General features: G+C 38.1%; 2 protein-coding genes across 7 annotated transcripts in view; one reads left to right on the top strand and one right to left on the bottom strand.

Moving 5' to 3' along the window:
• LOC121318573 (PHD finger protein 21B-like) overlaps positions 1-7,209 on the top strand; it is a 110,246-nt gene extending 103,037 nt beyond the window's left edge. For all 3 annotated transcript variants that reach the window (XM_041255391.1, XM_041255392.1, XM_041255390.1), the window contains one exon: positions 593-7,209. In XM_041255391.1, coding sequence (XP_041111325.1) covers positions 593-868 — 276 coding nt within the window. In that variant the 3' untranslated portion in view covers positions 869-7,209. The remainder of the gene's footprint in view (positions 1-592) is intronic.
• A 5,258-nt stretch (positions 7,210-12,467) lies between these two features.
• Positions 12,468-16,443, bottom strand: part of LOC121318567 (rho GTPase-activating protein 8-like) — a 43,343-nt gene continuing 39,367 nt past the window's right edge. For 3 of the 4 annotated variants that reach the window (XM_041255377.1, XM_041255376.1, XM_041255375.1), the window contains one exon: positions 12,469-12,991. In XM_041255377.1, the coding sequence (XP_041111311.1) occupies positions 12,794-12,991 (198 nt within the window). In that variant the 3' untranslated portion in view covers positions 12,469-12,793. Of the gene's footprint in view, positions 12,992-16,443 lie in introns of all 4 variants that reach the window. The other variant, XM_041255378.1, reaches the window with a different exon arrangement.

The following is a 16,443-nucleotide window of genomic DNA, read 5'->3' as shown; positions in this document are numbered from 1 at the left end:
ACTAAGAAACATCTTTAGGGTGCATTTAGAAGCCCTTAAACTTGGGACAGATTTTTCTACGAGATGAGCAGTAACTTTAAGCCCAATGTATCTTTCCTCTATGAAAGACTGATGGTCCTTATTCAAAATGTGGCTTCTCTCAGAAGTGCAGGACTAGGCTATATGACTGTAACACAAACACTGAAATATATTTCTTTAGCACTGTGGCCTGTACGTTTCGTGTTATGTAATTCCTAGAGGCATGCCCTGTAACGAGTATTACCAAGTATGTGTAACTAGTATGCCAAAACTCTGCCCACTTCTGATGGTAAAAAAACAAAATTACACATAATTTCAAATCTAAAATCACTGTTAAGAAACGACAGAGCACTGTCTGATCACCCTGAGTGCTGAAATGTGTTTTAAGTCACTTCCAGTTTTAGCTCAGTTCACATCAGAGTATGATAGGGGTTCCCAGTACTACGATAAGAGTACTGGGAAACCCCAAGCACTTCCTAACATGACCCATCAAGAGTATTACTGCAGTCTTCTCCTCCCACGCACTGCACTCCTGAACAGACTAACTCCAAGATCTCTCATTTCTCCGTTACAGAAATGTGTGGATTTGAAAAACAGCCTGCTGGCGGTGCAGAGGGGAACGCAGGCCTCCTTGGAGCGGCTGAAGGCTCTAATCCGACTCATCCAGAGAGACCAGGTGATCCAGGTGACCATGACTGCCACCACCACAGCAGCTTCCCCTCTCCTCACCATCCCCTGGATCAAGCCCACGAGCTGCGGCAGCCCCGCCCCTGTCTCTGCCGCCAGCACTGCCAGCAACCCCGCCGGCGCCCTGCAGAAAGGCCTGCCTCAGGCCCAGGGCAACAACTGACATGCCTGGGGGGAGTCAAGATACAAGCCGAGCACCGCGAGCATCATCTAAAGAACAATTAACTCTTTTTATAGGTCTGAAACACCATAGAAAATACTAACCAATGCAGTTTATAGACAGCTGTTGTGGCAATCCTATATCCCACAAACAGTTTGTCAATGCATATTTTGTAACTCCGACACCTTCAGTGCTTATGAGATTTTTTGTTTTTTATTCTTGGCCTTAATGTACTTATGAATTTAAAAAAGAAAAAACGGCCGATAGAAAAAAAATAGTATTCAGTACGGCAGATGTTTTTTTTTTTTTTTTTTTTAAAGTTCTGCACATAGTGAGAGACACAAACTAGTTATTAGTAGCAGTAGTTATTTCTTTAAAAAAAAAAACATTGGAAATGTGGGACTGTCCTTTTCAATCTGATTAGGTTCTCCAAGTCTGCCGTGTGTATTCAGGTGAAAGGGGGCTGGGGGAAATGTTTTCATTTTTTGTGTCTGGATCAAAAGAGCCTTCAAACAAAACAAAGAATCATTTTTCAGTATTACAGTTCAGATATTTAAAACAAACAAAAAAAGACATTACGGAGTTGAGCATTTCTCATGAAAAGGAAGTATTTTCCTGCTGATGCCTATCGATTATGTGAAGTATTGAAGAGGGATCACAGAACAACTCTTTTGTTATTTTTCTTACAGGTCCAAACTTGCTGTCGATGTATTTTCTCACATATTGATTTTGTGCAAAGATGTTATTATTTCCGCTTGCACCTTATTGTAGATATTTTCTGGCAAGCCTAGTGTTGATTATTTTATGTTCGTCTGTAAGTGTGTGTGGGGGTGGGGGCGTTTTTTTTTATTTTTTTTTTCCAATATACTTTTGCCAGTACAGAAAATATGCCAAAAAACTTTAAATTTTTGTACTGCAGTTAATTTTTATTTTATTTATTTATTTTTAATTGTAATATTAATAATAATACTAATACTAATAATAATTATATGAATTTATACACCTGGCGTGTCGCTTGCCAAAAAACATCCACTATATGGTACAAACATAAACTGCCTCAAGTGAAACGTCTGGAGGTTTCATTACAAATATATCAGAATTTGTTTTACAGGGGCTGCAAAATGATGAAGGTTTGTATTTTGTGAAGACCTTCCTTTTTTTGTCCTTGTTACTTGGATATTGTTAAGCGAGAGAAATCCAAGAACACTTTTACTAGTTAGTCTTCCTGATAAACAAAGGGACAGACTGGGCCTTTTCTAGGCCTCAGGCCTATTGTTTAATTTTGAGGCTATTCTCACTATAGCCTTTCATTCAGACCCTGAGGCCTACATTGGTAGGAAGTGTTAGGTGACAATTTTTTTGCTGTTGTTTTTACTAATGTTAAACGATAAGGAAAAAAAAGAAACGCTAGTTTGATTTATTGGTATATTGTTTTTTTTGTTTGTTTGTTTTTAAATAAATATGCAGTATCCCTTTGGGTGCAAAAATTTATAAGGTAAACCTAAATAACTGTTGAGAAAGGTATAGAGCATGTACAGTAAATACTAGTCTGCTTTCTGTGGATGGGCTGTTGGGTTTGCTGAAAGGTGTGATGGTTCTGTATTGTTTTTTGGAGGGAGCTGAATCTTTATAATTGGTTTCTGAAGGCTACCACTGTATTACAACGGGTCATCCTAATGACAGGTTTCGAAGTCCTGTCCTGTACAAATCTACAAGGGTCTGCCTGTACTGTCTTCACACAAAATACGCTTTAAATCCCCCAAAACCCATGTTGAATGTCAATATAATATGGATTCACCCTGTTTTTCACACAACTGCGGGCTGTTGGGAAGAACGAGTACCCTCTGGGTATTCATCCTTTAAAATAATCCATAGGATTTGTGCCATTGTCCTCTAGCTGTATCTGTAGATCACACCCTTTTCTATAGTTTTCTATCATTTTTTACAGCTCTGTAAAACTGGCGGTAATTCCTTGAATTTTCTGTAGATTTCTGTAAATACTTCTAGATTTCTAGACGCATTATACTTTCTGCTTAAAAAACTATAAGAACTTTCTTATACAAACGTCATGGCCAGTGCCTTTGTCAGTGTTATTATGTGTTTATCATATTGCCCAAATCTAAAAAAAATAAAATAAAACATGACTTTACACGTAACCTTTTCACAAAAGGGTTGCTTTGTTCTGTTTTTAAATTTGTTTCTAAGTGACACTCAACAAGAGCAATAACTGCTAGTTTACTAAAAGGATGTAAACTTCACCGGCCAGGAGCTCTCCAGCTTACTTGTCCTTTTCAAAGAGTGGAAAAAGAAAACAGGCAGCTTTCAAACAAACACCTGGTGTGAAGACAATACAAGAAGGCTGCTGCACAGACCCATGGAAAGCAGTGTCCCTATTCAGAAGCCAGTTCCGAAGTTTTGCTGGGTATGTAGGACCTAGGAGTTGGTTTGTGCAGAAACAAGCACTGAAAGTCACACGACGCCACTCTGGCAGGACAGTTAAGATATACAGTCACCCTGTGCTTTCTTTGGTGATCAGTGATTAATTTGCTTTAATAGTCTTATCCAGACACTAAGGACACTGAAAAGGTCCTGTCCCGAGAAGGTCCCAGTTATGTGTGTACTTATTAAAAAACAGACAGACTGACTGTGACATAATGTTCTGTTTCTATCAGAACTGACCTTCAGGGAGCAGCCAGCCCACATGTTTTCTGCAGCAAGGATTCAAAGATTGCACCTGGGTTACAAATAACGAATGTCTGCAGAGCTGCATAGCCCTCAGGACAGACTGTTCAGGATTTAAGTGGAAGCTCTAGTGAACAGTTGGTACACCCTAAATGTACAGTTGGCATGATTTTATCAATTACCAGTTGGGTTCAATTGTGTAAAAAGTTCACAGGAAAGCTAAGTAACTTTAACTTCAAACTGACTATTAAAGAAGATAAATAAAATATCTAATCAAATTGTATTTACTGACTAGGAATTTATTGTGGAAGTTTAGACGGTAGACTGTACCTAAACTTGTGTTAACTGAATATGTGCTAGCTTTCTCTCTAAGGGTTATTAGTATCAGCAATGGCCAAGAAAAGAGGCAAATACTGTAGCAAGAATGCAACAAGTTGTAACAATTTATGCAGCAGTTTTTTTTGTTCTTTTTTTATGCAATTGAACCTTACATTAATATACAAAACTAGCAAGTGCATATTGAAATGTTAGGTAACTGTCTGAATAGTTTTTGTCCCACTGTAAAATAAACAATACTTTAACAAGAACACAGATCCCTAATATTAAAAGCAACCTGCCGAATACTGATTGTAACCACAGGTATTGTAACCCATTCAAATCTTAGAACCTTTGCAGTACAGGTGTAACAGAAAGCGTGGGAATCTGGTGTCCAGAGAGGTTATTCTGAAACGATACCCATCACTCTCCCTCACCAAGGACTTGGGGATGTACTCACGTGATGTGAGATTCTTTTATTGCATATCATCCGCTGGGAAAGGCTTTCCAATTCACCTGTGGTCTCTTCAGATCAAATTTCGTCATCAAAGGGATACTGCACAACTGTTCCAAGAGCATGAACAACATCTACTGAAGTGGTGACATAAGGCAAGCCCATTTAAAAAATAACTGACCATATCAGAGCACGGTGAGAACGTGCCCTTAAGCAGTCGTATTTGAAGCCAGTTGATTCCTTCAACCATTTTCACAACTCCGGGAGAAACTGTGCAGTACTATACAGATCTATTTTAATACACTTGACACTAGAACAAGATTTTTTATATTCTTTTATCAATGAACAAAGATCGAAATATACTACGGTTATTGTTTGCCAATTATGCACTGGGTTGTGGCTTGCCAAGTTCAATGTGTTTTTTTGCAATGGCGAGCCGAAAAGCAAGAAGACATTGAAACTGGACAACAGAGCATTCAGACGGAACGTCTCTGGGACTGTTAACAGCAGGGCTTTTAAAAAATATGAAAAGGAGACTGTCCATGGGATAGGGTGTATAGGAAACAAAAGTGTTTTGTCTTAAATATGCCAATGTAGTTTTACTTCTTTATGATGCATTAAAAACTGATTGATGGAAGTTGATGGCCGACCTGTTAAGTGTAGTCTTGCTTCTTTTTTTCCAATCTTTTTAAACTTACTAGATGTACGATGAAGGCTTTTTTGTTGTTGTTGCAACCTTTATAACAGGATCAGCTTCAACATGAATCGAAAATACACCATCACATTAATGAGGATCATGCTTTAGTTTTCAGTTTCCACTTCTAATCCAAAGATATTTTTCTGATGCTAAAGATATCAATAACAATCTCTCTGCTGTCCATTTTTATACAACCATTCTTTAGATTGGAGAAGGGCAGAAGGTATTTCGCAATGGAGATTACATCAGGGGTGCAACGATTCATTGTGTATCGCTGAACTGTGATACTTACATGACATATCTTACTGTAATAAAAGTATTGTTTGTATCGTAATATAAGCCCGAAAGCATAACATAACTCAATTGATCACCAAGTGGTTCTTGAATGAAGAGTGTTGCCTATAGTTTTTATGTATCATTTTTATCTTTCAACAAAATGGTCCATCATTAACTGACCATATGATCTTACTACACATCCTGCAAATAGCCCATCAAGACCATAACATGTACTGTGATACATATCGCATCATGACCCACATATCCCAATACATATAGTATTATGAGATTAGTGTACTGTTACTCCGTTATTGATATCATCTAGTTTTAACTCTTGTCCCACAGATTCCCGAGGGCTGTTTTGACATTATTTATAACTATTAAAACAAATCAATATTGTTATGTCCAGAAATGCTATAAGAAACTAAGACAAAAAACATAAAATCTATGAATGTTCCTGAAGTAGTGGATGAGTAATGTTCCTGGTTCCCAGAATCTGGCTTTGGGGACTGGAGCTTTATAAAAGAGATCATAAATAAACACTTAAGAGGCATGTTATGTACTGTAGATACAAAATATCCAGTTGCTCGCACGGCTGTTTGGTTAAAAATCCAGAACCACTTGCCTGTAGCAGACTGTGCTCTGGGATTGATGCTGCCCCTAAGCATTCGATTCCCATGTGGAATTCAGTGGAGCGTGACCTGCATTATAGAATTGATTTATCCCAGGGCAAGGGAACAGCAAGGCCACAGCATTTCAAGGGCTGCACCTGTATTTGCAATCTGTTTTTACAGTTGAGTAGACTTGAGTGAGTTGCTACTGTCAGGTTGTTGGGAAGAATGCAATAGATTTCAATATCAATTTTAGCGTGAGCAGTCTGGTTTGCATTTAGCTTAGAAAAGAGTTTGACAAGTTCCCTTGGTATGACAATAATGGCAAAACACGAGGGGTTTAAAAGATGAGTTAAAGAATCAGGCTAATCACAGGGATCCCATTCACCTGGCTTTAAACAATGGCTGATGTGACGATTTGAGAATTTTGCATGAGAAATGTCACCCAACCCAGGCCCTTGCTCACTTAACAATCTACTGTAAGCTTCACTCAATTGATAAACTATCCCTCTTCAAATAAACCCAAAAAAGACTTTGACGAGCAAGCCATTCCAAACACTAGGTAAGCAGTGTGACAGGACGGGACATTCATTCTTCGTTTGACCCCAATAAGTGGGTTTCTGCAACAGCGATTGCCAAAGCTGGTTCCACACAGAATGTTTTACGCTCCAGACAGCTCTGCTTTCAGAACACTTATTTTTACTGTGAATCCTGCAAACCCCACTCTGAACAAATCATACCTGTGATATCACTGCAGCTCTGAGATTCTAAATGGTAAGGTGGTGTTTCTAGGATTTTATAATGCCATGAACAAGGGGCCTGAGAGGGGTAAAAGCTGACTAAATTACCCTTTCTCATTACCACAACATGAACAGGTGGCCAGTTTACAATAGTCAATATTTGTGAGTGATCATTGAGCGCAGTAATTGCTGCAAGGCTGAGAGTTGGGGGCTATGATAATTAATCTGGCTGTGATGACTTTTCATCATCGTTCCAAGACGGCAGCACCCTTTGAGTTTTTTAGGTTAAAAGTGTGGGGATGAACACACAGAAGAAAAAGTGGGGTAATCTATATTCTCAACACAAAAAAGTTTCACCAAAGCAACAGCAAACCTCAATGGTCCATGATGAATTCATATGGAATTGCTGGTAATATAGCCAGAAATTAAAAGTTGTAAGACTAGAACAATGTTATTGTTTTGTGTGAAACAGCCCAATTTTTCCATTTATGCTGAATAATTAACCCATTAAGTGCCATTGTCCTAGGCTACTTTCTAATTTTTTGGAGCATTTTAAACTGGCATCTACCTGTTATTAAAATTTTCTCTAACTATAATGTTATGAAAACTTACTCAAATTTTGCAAAAGTTAAGTCTAAATGTAACTGTTAATTCTGCAAATACAGCCCTACAGATGCTTTTATGAGCCTCAATATAAAATAAGAACCTGAATCCTAAAAATGATGCATTTCTTGGGTGTTTCCCAAAGTGATGATAAAGATCCATTGTCTATGTTGAGCTTCATAGCGAGTGTGAAATTTCACTGCTCTGATTACAGGAACACGTCTAACTGGACTGCCCTCAAAACAGGACGTTTGTCAAACAAACAGTTTGTAGTCAAAACGAAGGATTTGCATTTTTTTCTGGGAAGAAAAACTGATTTAAAATGTATCAAATTACTGTGTTCTGATTTTTTTCAAATAATTTATTTGGTACTTAATGGTTTAATGAATGGACTAATTAAACAGCTTGACTAATTATTTAATTGACCAATTAACTGAACAGAAAGAACAATAATTTAAAAAAAAAAAATTCCACATTTATCATTTTAGCTTGGCTAATCAATTAATTGTATTTTTTTTAATTATTACTTTTTTGTGCATCTATTTGTATTCAAGACAAAACTAGAAACATTATTTTAAAAGGCATTAAAAAAAAAAAAAAACGGTAATATATTTGTTGGTGCACTGCTGTGTACAAAACTGCATGTCAATTAAAATGCGAGTCTGCTTCATGAACTAGCAGGCCTGTTGTTGTATTGCATTCCACTCGAAATGTGAAATTAAGGGTACAACAATGAGCCATCTGCACACGGGGTCAGGGGTGAAGATGCCTAATTTGGTTTGGGATTGAAAACATATCAGACTTGAGGAAATGTTGATTTAATTGGAAGGGGTGAGAAGGGGGTGTGTTGATGCCAGACGGTAAGCTGCCATTTCTGCATGACTCTGAAGAAGTCACTTTGGAAGAAAGTGTTTAGACAACTGCAATAGACAGATAGACTTTGCTTAAGCCCCTATTACCCTGAAGAAATCACTGGTCAAAATCACAGAGGATCCCTCTGGAATAATGAAACACCTGGCAGACCTTCCTGTCCAACCCACATTACAGCCAGCAATTCGAGTTTTTTATTTGCCCAGTCCCTGCATGTAATGGCGTATATATGATACTCTTGCTTCATTCTTGCTGCGGTCAATCTCCACCTCCAAATTTGGAGAGCAAAGGGTCAAAAGAAAACTTTTCTTAAACAAATCCTTCTTAACCTATTAATTACCAAATACATTTTTCTTAAAAAATAAATAAATAAAAAATCACAACACAAGCTGTATTTGTGTAATTTGATACATTCTAAATCAATATTTCTTCACAGAAAGAAATGTGAATCCTTTGTTTTGCCTATCTTCACACAAGCAACTGAATTTACCATCTCAACCAAGCAAAAAAATTTTTAGTGCATCAAAGTGAAATCTCAAAAGTTTTCATTGATTAAATTGAATTTTATTTTAGAAAAGCTTGTTTCCATAAATCACACCTTCCCAATGAATCCTTGCACTATAGCCCTTGGACTCCTTAACAATGGTCTTTATTCATAGCAGCGGTACATTGCAACAGATGTTTTATTGAACCATCTTCCAGAGTTCAATAAAACACATTTTATTGCATCCTCGGTACTTGGGGTTTTGTGAAAAACTATTGTTCCCATTGTGTTGACATAATGCAGGGGTGGCCAACCCAGGACCTGGAGAACCACAATCCTGGCTTTCTGGGTATCTTTAGCCATTTGCGGTCCTATGTCGGACCAGGTGCGACATTACGATTTTCCCTGTCCAGTCTGATGTCGGACCCTGTCCAACATCATCAAAAAGAAGTAAAGCACAGGTCTCCGGTCGTTTTTTCTCCATAAAAAGCTGAGAAAACCATTCACTAGCCGAGACTGATAGGAGCTGAATGAAGCCGAAAAAAGGGGCGTGTGAGCAATAGAGCTAGCAGCTGCACCAGAGATAAGATGGACACAAACAAAGAAGATAGCTGCTTCCACATCCAGTGCTCAAAGAATATCACGGACATTTGCAGAGCTTTTTGAGATGTTATAGTAATAAAATAATGACTTGGATCACATTTTTGAGGAGTTTGGTGATAAAACGAGTGATCAGGAGAGGATTTATCAGTATGCACGTCTAAAAAGAGGTATGTGAAAAATACAGTGAACAAGGGGTGGGGCTTGGCTAGAGATGCAGTACTGATGTCGTTTTGCCATGCAATGCGTTTTAAACCTGTTTTATTGTGGAAAAAAAAATTAAACAGTGCATGTAAAATAAACAGTGCGTGTTAAAATAAATTGGACCTGACGCACCTAACAAGCGCGGAATAAATGGACTACAATTCAAAACTATAAACAGTTACAATGATCAAATAAACTAAGAGAGACCCAGCCTGGCCCAGGTCAGCCCAACAATTGGTTCAATTAAGTAATGGAGAAGTCGGGTGGAATGAAAACCAGAAGACCCTGCGGCTCTCCAGGACCAGGGTTGCTCACTCCTGATAGTGTCCTCCAGTGAATATACGACTTAGCCTCTTTATAATCCTTGGGCCAATATAATCCTGTCAAACAAAAAAACGTATTGCCTAAATTTTTAAATCAAGAAAACGCAAACACAACAGGCCTGCTTCTGATTTGGCTTGTCCAACATGAATGTAGAGGCCTGAAGTGTGTATCCTAGCAACACGCTAAAATCTACCGTACTAGCACTAAAAGAAGCACACTCTCACACACGCAAGGTTTTAATGCAAACCAGCAACAGTAGACTATAGACCGGCAACTGTAGATTCTAATTTGATGCATCAATTCACCATTATGTAAATTGAAGCTCTTGAAATTTAAAAGGCCAGATGATCAATAATCAATGCATCGATTAATTGTTGAACCCCTAATAGCAATATGGATGACTTTCGTTAGTTTTAAATAAAATTAGTTTTATTACGGCAGTACTTTTGTGAATAGGGCTCTATATCCCCCTCAGGGACAATAGTTTTCCACTATACATCTTATCTCGAGCCCATATTTATGTAATATTGCACCCGCTGTCCATGACACAGTTACTGTTTATGCATTGCTATGGAAAACTAGACCTTGTATACATAGTGCAGTTATGTACAATTTGCTATTACAGTGTGCCAGAAAAATCACCTGGGGAATACATTCCTCAAGTTTTATTGAAGAGTGTTCGATAGGAGAAAGAGAATTATAAACATTACATCTGTCGTGCATCCACATCATGCTCCCTCGCTGCAACAATGCTGGTGCTCGAATTAAAATGAGTGGCGTATTGTGGGAACAAAAACAGGCATTGTTGCAGGAGGAAGCATGACCTGGAGACACTGCAATCTATATGAGAACAATGTTGTTTTCATAACCTTGGTTCACAAACATCCCCCAATTTTTGTAATCAGTACAGTAACATCCGCCCGTCACATATCCACCCTCAACGTTAATCCCCCATGATCAATCTCTTCAGCAACGTTAGTTGAACGTTATTAGTCAACGTTATTGAACAGAGAAGATTAGTTCAGAGATTGTAGATCCTATCAAAGTTTTCCTACACTGTGTTGTATGTGCTCTGTGCGCTGCCATTGCTGGTAGTGCCAGGTGAGATCTTCAATGTGTTGATATGTAAATAAATCCTGTTTGCCTGCGGGGCATATCAATTTCAACCTCCATCTCGACCTCCTGCCTGTCACTCAGCAGTGAATGCACGCACCCACATGGCAGATGGCTACTCTGTCACAAACATTAATACCCTGTATCTTTTTAAACAATGGATTCAAGGGAGCTCCCCAATAAAAGCTGAATCTCAAAACAATAATTGTGTGAATATAGTAACTGTTACAGCTGTGTATAATGGTATTTAAAACACCCTTAAGGGCTAGTCACACTACAGTGTTTAGTCCTAGTGTTTTTCGTTTTGAAAACTTATGGAATTGAATAATGCCTTTCATGCTTGAGCGTAATTGCTCCAAAAAACACTGCAAATCTTAACAGGTTTGATTTCGTGACAAAAAACGCTGCAATTTCCAGAGTCCTCCTACATTTGGAGGCAATATGAATCGAGTGCGGCTGCCACATTGTTGTTCCAGTGGTGACCTAAAAGGGGATGAATGCGGGTTCACTATAATAAAAATACCACTGACCTGTGAAAAAATACCAGTATGTAAAATAATAAATAATAAAATTAAAAGCAGAGGTAGCCAATTTGATCTAACTTCATTAAACCACAATACTTCACACTGCAGTTTATGTCGTTTCTGAGCTGCAGTGTTTGCTGAAAGTGGTGGATTTGATTCAATTCATTGGTGGTAATTCTGTTGATAGAAAACACAATATACAAGTAGGTGTTTTGCTTCAACAGTAAAACATATATATATATATATATATATATATATATATATATATATATATATATATATATATATATATATAACACATTCACAGGTAAAGCAATGCATTCATTTTAAAATTTAAATAATGTTAGCTGTAATTTTGATTTCCTCACATATTTCCAATATTTCCTGTTTGTATTGCATATCGAGATATGTATTATGCTGCTTATAAAGAACAATGCACTGCTAGAACCAGGCGTTCCAATGGACATTTGAAGAAGAGGAAAACGCTCATGTGTGACTACAAAAATCACTGCGAATCAACTGGCGTCAGAAACGCAGTGAATAAACGCTGTAGTGTGGCTTGCCCTTAACTCTGGTCCCACCACAGTCAGATACGCCATGGATCACTGTAATATAAAAACATTTTTTCCCCAGAAACCATCTTCTTCCCGAGCACTCGTTTTTTTGCATTAAGGATGAAGTTTTGGGGGCCCTGTTAAAATGATCTTCAGATCCCTTATAATTAAGCTCTTCAAAGATCATTCAAATAGGCCCATTTTTCTAAACACTCAATTTTACAAAACTAGAACCAAACCAGGTATGTTTCAAGTTGCCTTAAGCACTCGCAAGGAGTTTTGATTTTCAATGCTTTTTTTTTATAACTAACATGAATTTCTCACCTTTAAAAAATAGGAATTCATTAAAGAACAGAGGAAGCATTTGAAAATATGGCCCAAAGTACTTACACAGAGAGAAGAGGGTCTATCCCAGGGGTGGGCAATTCTAGTCCTGGAGGGCCGGTGTCCCTCCTGTCTTTTGTTCCAACTTTGCCCTAAACTACTTAATTGGACCAATTATTACCAATTATTGTTCTAATTAAGTAATTTAAAGCACAGTTGGAACAAAAGCCAGGTGGGACACTGGCCCTCCAGGACTGGAATTGCCTACCCCTGGTCTATCCGACAGATCTAAACTTGGGGGCTGAACAACACTGTAATTTGAATCACTCAAACTTTGTGAAAAACATCACCTCTTAACAGTGTGTGAGATTCTCTTAATGGTATCCTAATCTCATTTTGATATTTAAAAAAAAAAGTGGTGGTAATTGAATAGACCCCACTAAAACAGTGCCTGTCGGTTCTGGAAAGACGTGTACTCCCTGGGCAGTGGAAGGAGTGGTGGTGTCTTCACGCTGTGGAAGTGATCAGCGTGGCTCCTTATGGTCCCTCTGCATTAGGGCAGCACTTCACTGGGTGGTGTGCGGGAGCTGAAGACCTTGCTGTAATGTTCAATCAGCAGCTCTGTGAACATGTTTAGAGGCATGAGAGCCCCTAGTGATGCCGTGCCCCTGGGCGGCCAGATCAGGTTAAGCCCAAACACGCAGGCCAGGTTGGACGGAGTCATTTTGTTGTGGATGCTCTCTTGAGACACCTGCCATTGGGAAGAGAAGAAAAAACATCCATCTGAAGGAAAGCAGAAGCAAAGTGCAATCACTACATCATTTATAATCCTCAGAACTTGTATCCACCAATCAGGAGGTTCCATTCCAGGGCATGACCACATGGAACATTCATTTAGCTAGAATGCCTGGCTTAAAGGAACAAAAAAAAACTGAAGGAATGCCACGAGATAAATCAGCAAATCAGGAGATATAAAATAACAATAACGACACTGTTAACCGCTATCTAATGGCAATAAAACCCTGTATATCAGGCACTACCTTGGCATCTGACCTGGTCTGTAGGGCAGCCCTCACTACTTGGGAAACTGTCAAACGGTAACACACTCTAATCAGGATTCTGTTGCTTAAGCAGGCCTGGGCGATAAATATTTACAGATAATTACCAAGCTTAAACCTGAAAGTACCGGAACGTCAATTAAAATATTGAGTTTTCTCAAATAAATTACACAAATTTGTGTTTTATTTGTACATTGAACTTGAGGTAACGTTTAATAGGTAATGCATGCGACTCGCATGCAACTTTTAGGCTTCTCCCCCTTGATCAGTGCTGCCAGATTGTCGGTTTTCCAGCCACATTTGACTTGTTTTGAAAGCATCTAAAAAGCTGGTAAATGCTGTTTTTGTGAACTTTTAGTTTGGTAATTTTTTTGGTTGTTTTTATCATTCATGATTTGTTCAATTCCTTTCAATTATGAGGTCATCACCAGTGCAGAACTTCATATAATCACCACGATGCCCTGTATAGTATATCACATCCTCCCCCTGTCTTCAATCACCACGATGCCCTGTATAGTATATCACATCCTCCCTTGTCTTCAATCACAACGATGCCCTGTATAGTATATCACATCCTCCCCATTCAATAAAATTACGAATCACACAAACGCTTAGTTATATTTTATTCGTCACCAATTTCAGAACTGTATCAGTACAATTAGAATTTTTTTTCATTTGTATTTATTTTTTAAAGACTATCCGCTGACAGTTCTAGACAATTTAATTTTAGGCTACATTCTGAATATTTTCTTCCCCCCCCCCAATACTACACTGATCATATCAGACAAAAAAAAAATAAAAAATAATGGTTCTTGTACTGTAAATTGTGAGAAAAATAAACAGCAAAGCAGACACATAAATAAATTACAAACATTACATTGTTTTTTTTATTATTTAATAAATGTGTAGCACTTCTTCATGCTCTTGTAAAATATATTATATCTTAATAGTAAGTGCATTTTTTGGCTGGTTTAAAAAACACAATCTGGCTACCTTTTGGCCGATTACTTCCAAAATATGGTGGGGCGTTGCAAAAAAAAAAAAAAAAAAAAAAAAAAAAAAAAAAAAAAAAAAAAAAAAAAAAAATTCTAGCGCTGCCCATAATTAACCTTCCCCAAATCAGAGACACGAGAATAACAAGGACATACATTCCAGCCCCACCGGCATCTCATTCCTCCACCACCAAATCATAGCTTATACACCTTGTTTCCCTGCACATTTACAATGTTACCCCCAGAGCACAAAGTGCCATACTAAGACAGTTGCAAGGCCAATCCCCCGGGTCTCTGCACTGACTGATATACACAGCAGCTTTAAACCCGTGTTTATGGCCACAGTCCTAGGATGCACTTTTGCTGTCTTCTTCAACAGAACTGCTGCTAAAAGTATGTTAGCCTTCTTAAAGTAGTACTGTAGTTTTCAACAGAAGTCCTTAAAGTTCTCTTCATCACAGGACAAGGATGACTGACTGAACTCAGACAATTGTGCAGGAGGACTCTTGACTCTGCAAACATTTAAAATATGCACTGGTTATCTGAGACTCAGTTATTCGGAGTGTACCATTAAAACTGGTATGTAGGGAACCAGCCACCAATTTTTTTGTTCCTGGTCCCTATTCAAAGGAAAGACTAATTTGATTTCCACACGGAAAAGACCGGTCGGGCGCCACACACGCATTTTCATTACAAATTGAAAATGCGTGTATTACAAATTGGTAAAGATTATTTAATTCTTAAGTCAAGGTTCTGCCTATAGAAAAAAGTACCAGAACGGTGTTACAGCTCAACTACACTACTGTACTAATTAATATTATTACTATTATCATTATCATTATTAAATGAAAGTAGCTCAGGCTAGCACTGAGGAGAGACTGGCAGCTCAAGTAACCTGTGACTATCATTATCTAGACCAGTGGTTCCCAATCTTTTTCAATGATGATCACCTTGGTGTTCGGCTTATCATTATCATTATTAAATGACTGGCAGCTCAAGTAACCTGTGACTATCATTATCTAGACCAGTGGTTCCCAATCTTTTTCAATGATGATCACCTTGGTGTTCGGCTTTTTCCCACAGACCACTTGCAACATATTTTGAAACTAATTTGTACGTGTATCTGTACAAGTACATGCAGAAAGTACAGTATTTATGTAACATACCTAACTTAATGAGATGCCTGGGCTTGAATCTTCGCTACCAGCTCATTGAAAGTTGCTGATGGCAAGGAATGCTGTCAAGATTCAAGCCCAGGCGCATTGAAAGGTATGCTACATAAATACTGTACTTTCTGCATGTACTTGTACAGTACACGTACAAATTAGTTTCAAAATATGTTGCAAGTGGTCTGTGGGAAAAAGCCGAACACCAAGGTGATCATCATTGAAAAAGATTGGGAACCACTGGTTTTGATAGTTTACTTGAGCTGCCAGTCTCTCCTCAGTGCTAGCCTGAGCTACTTTCAGTAAAGTGTAAGGCTTACGAAACATTTATTTACCGCAAAAGTTAAAACCTCCAAATTCTCGATACAAGTGCTTTGGAGGACTGTTTATTACGTAACCCGAATCGTCAGGTTGTCCTCGGAGCCAGTAAGTGTAAATACTAGTGCTGGTCCACGCAACCTTGTGTATCTATCAATCTATCAATTTCTAATGAAATTTACTCCACTCATTGATCAGCGATGATCGATGTACATATAAAAAAAATACTGGAATACAAAGACAAGGTGGGTGAGAAGCAATTTGAAAAATTGAAAAATAACTGAAGAGTGTACAGGATTACCACTTCTGGTGGCCTGCGATGTGTAAATTAAAAAGGATTGGTGGCACACAGTCGATAGGATTTATAACATTTTGGTTAAACATGACAGTGGCAAGAACACATTAGTCCCTGAAGTAGTGTTAACAGAATTTCCTTTTGGCATATAGTCATATTTGTGGGATATTAAACCTTTCTGAATAAACACATATAATAACATGGAGCTGAAATCGATCATTCACACTATGGTACTGTTCGCAACTCAAGCTAAAAATATGCCCTCTTTTTGTTTCACATTACCTTCTGTTACTATATGCAGCTAACCTCTCCAAATACTTATTGAAATAATGGTATACTCCTATACCCCATGGCAACACATATATTGTTGAAAA

This window comes from Polyodon spathula, chromosome 7 (genome assembly GCF_017654505.1).
Source record: "Polyodon spathula isolate WHYD16114869_AA chromosome 7, ASM1765450v1, whole genome shotgun sequence".
NCBI classification, from domain to species: Eukaryota; Metazoa; Chordata; class Actinopteri; order Acipenseriformes; family Polyodontidae; genus Polyodon; species Polyodon spathula.
The sequence above is the reverse complement of the archived record's forward strand: the minus strand, read 5'-3'. Positions and strand labels throughout refer to the sequence as shown.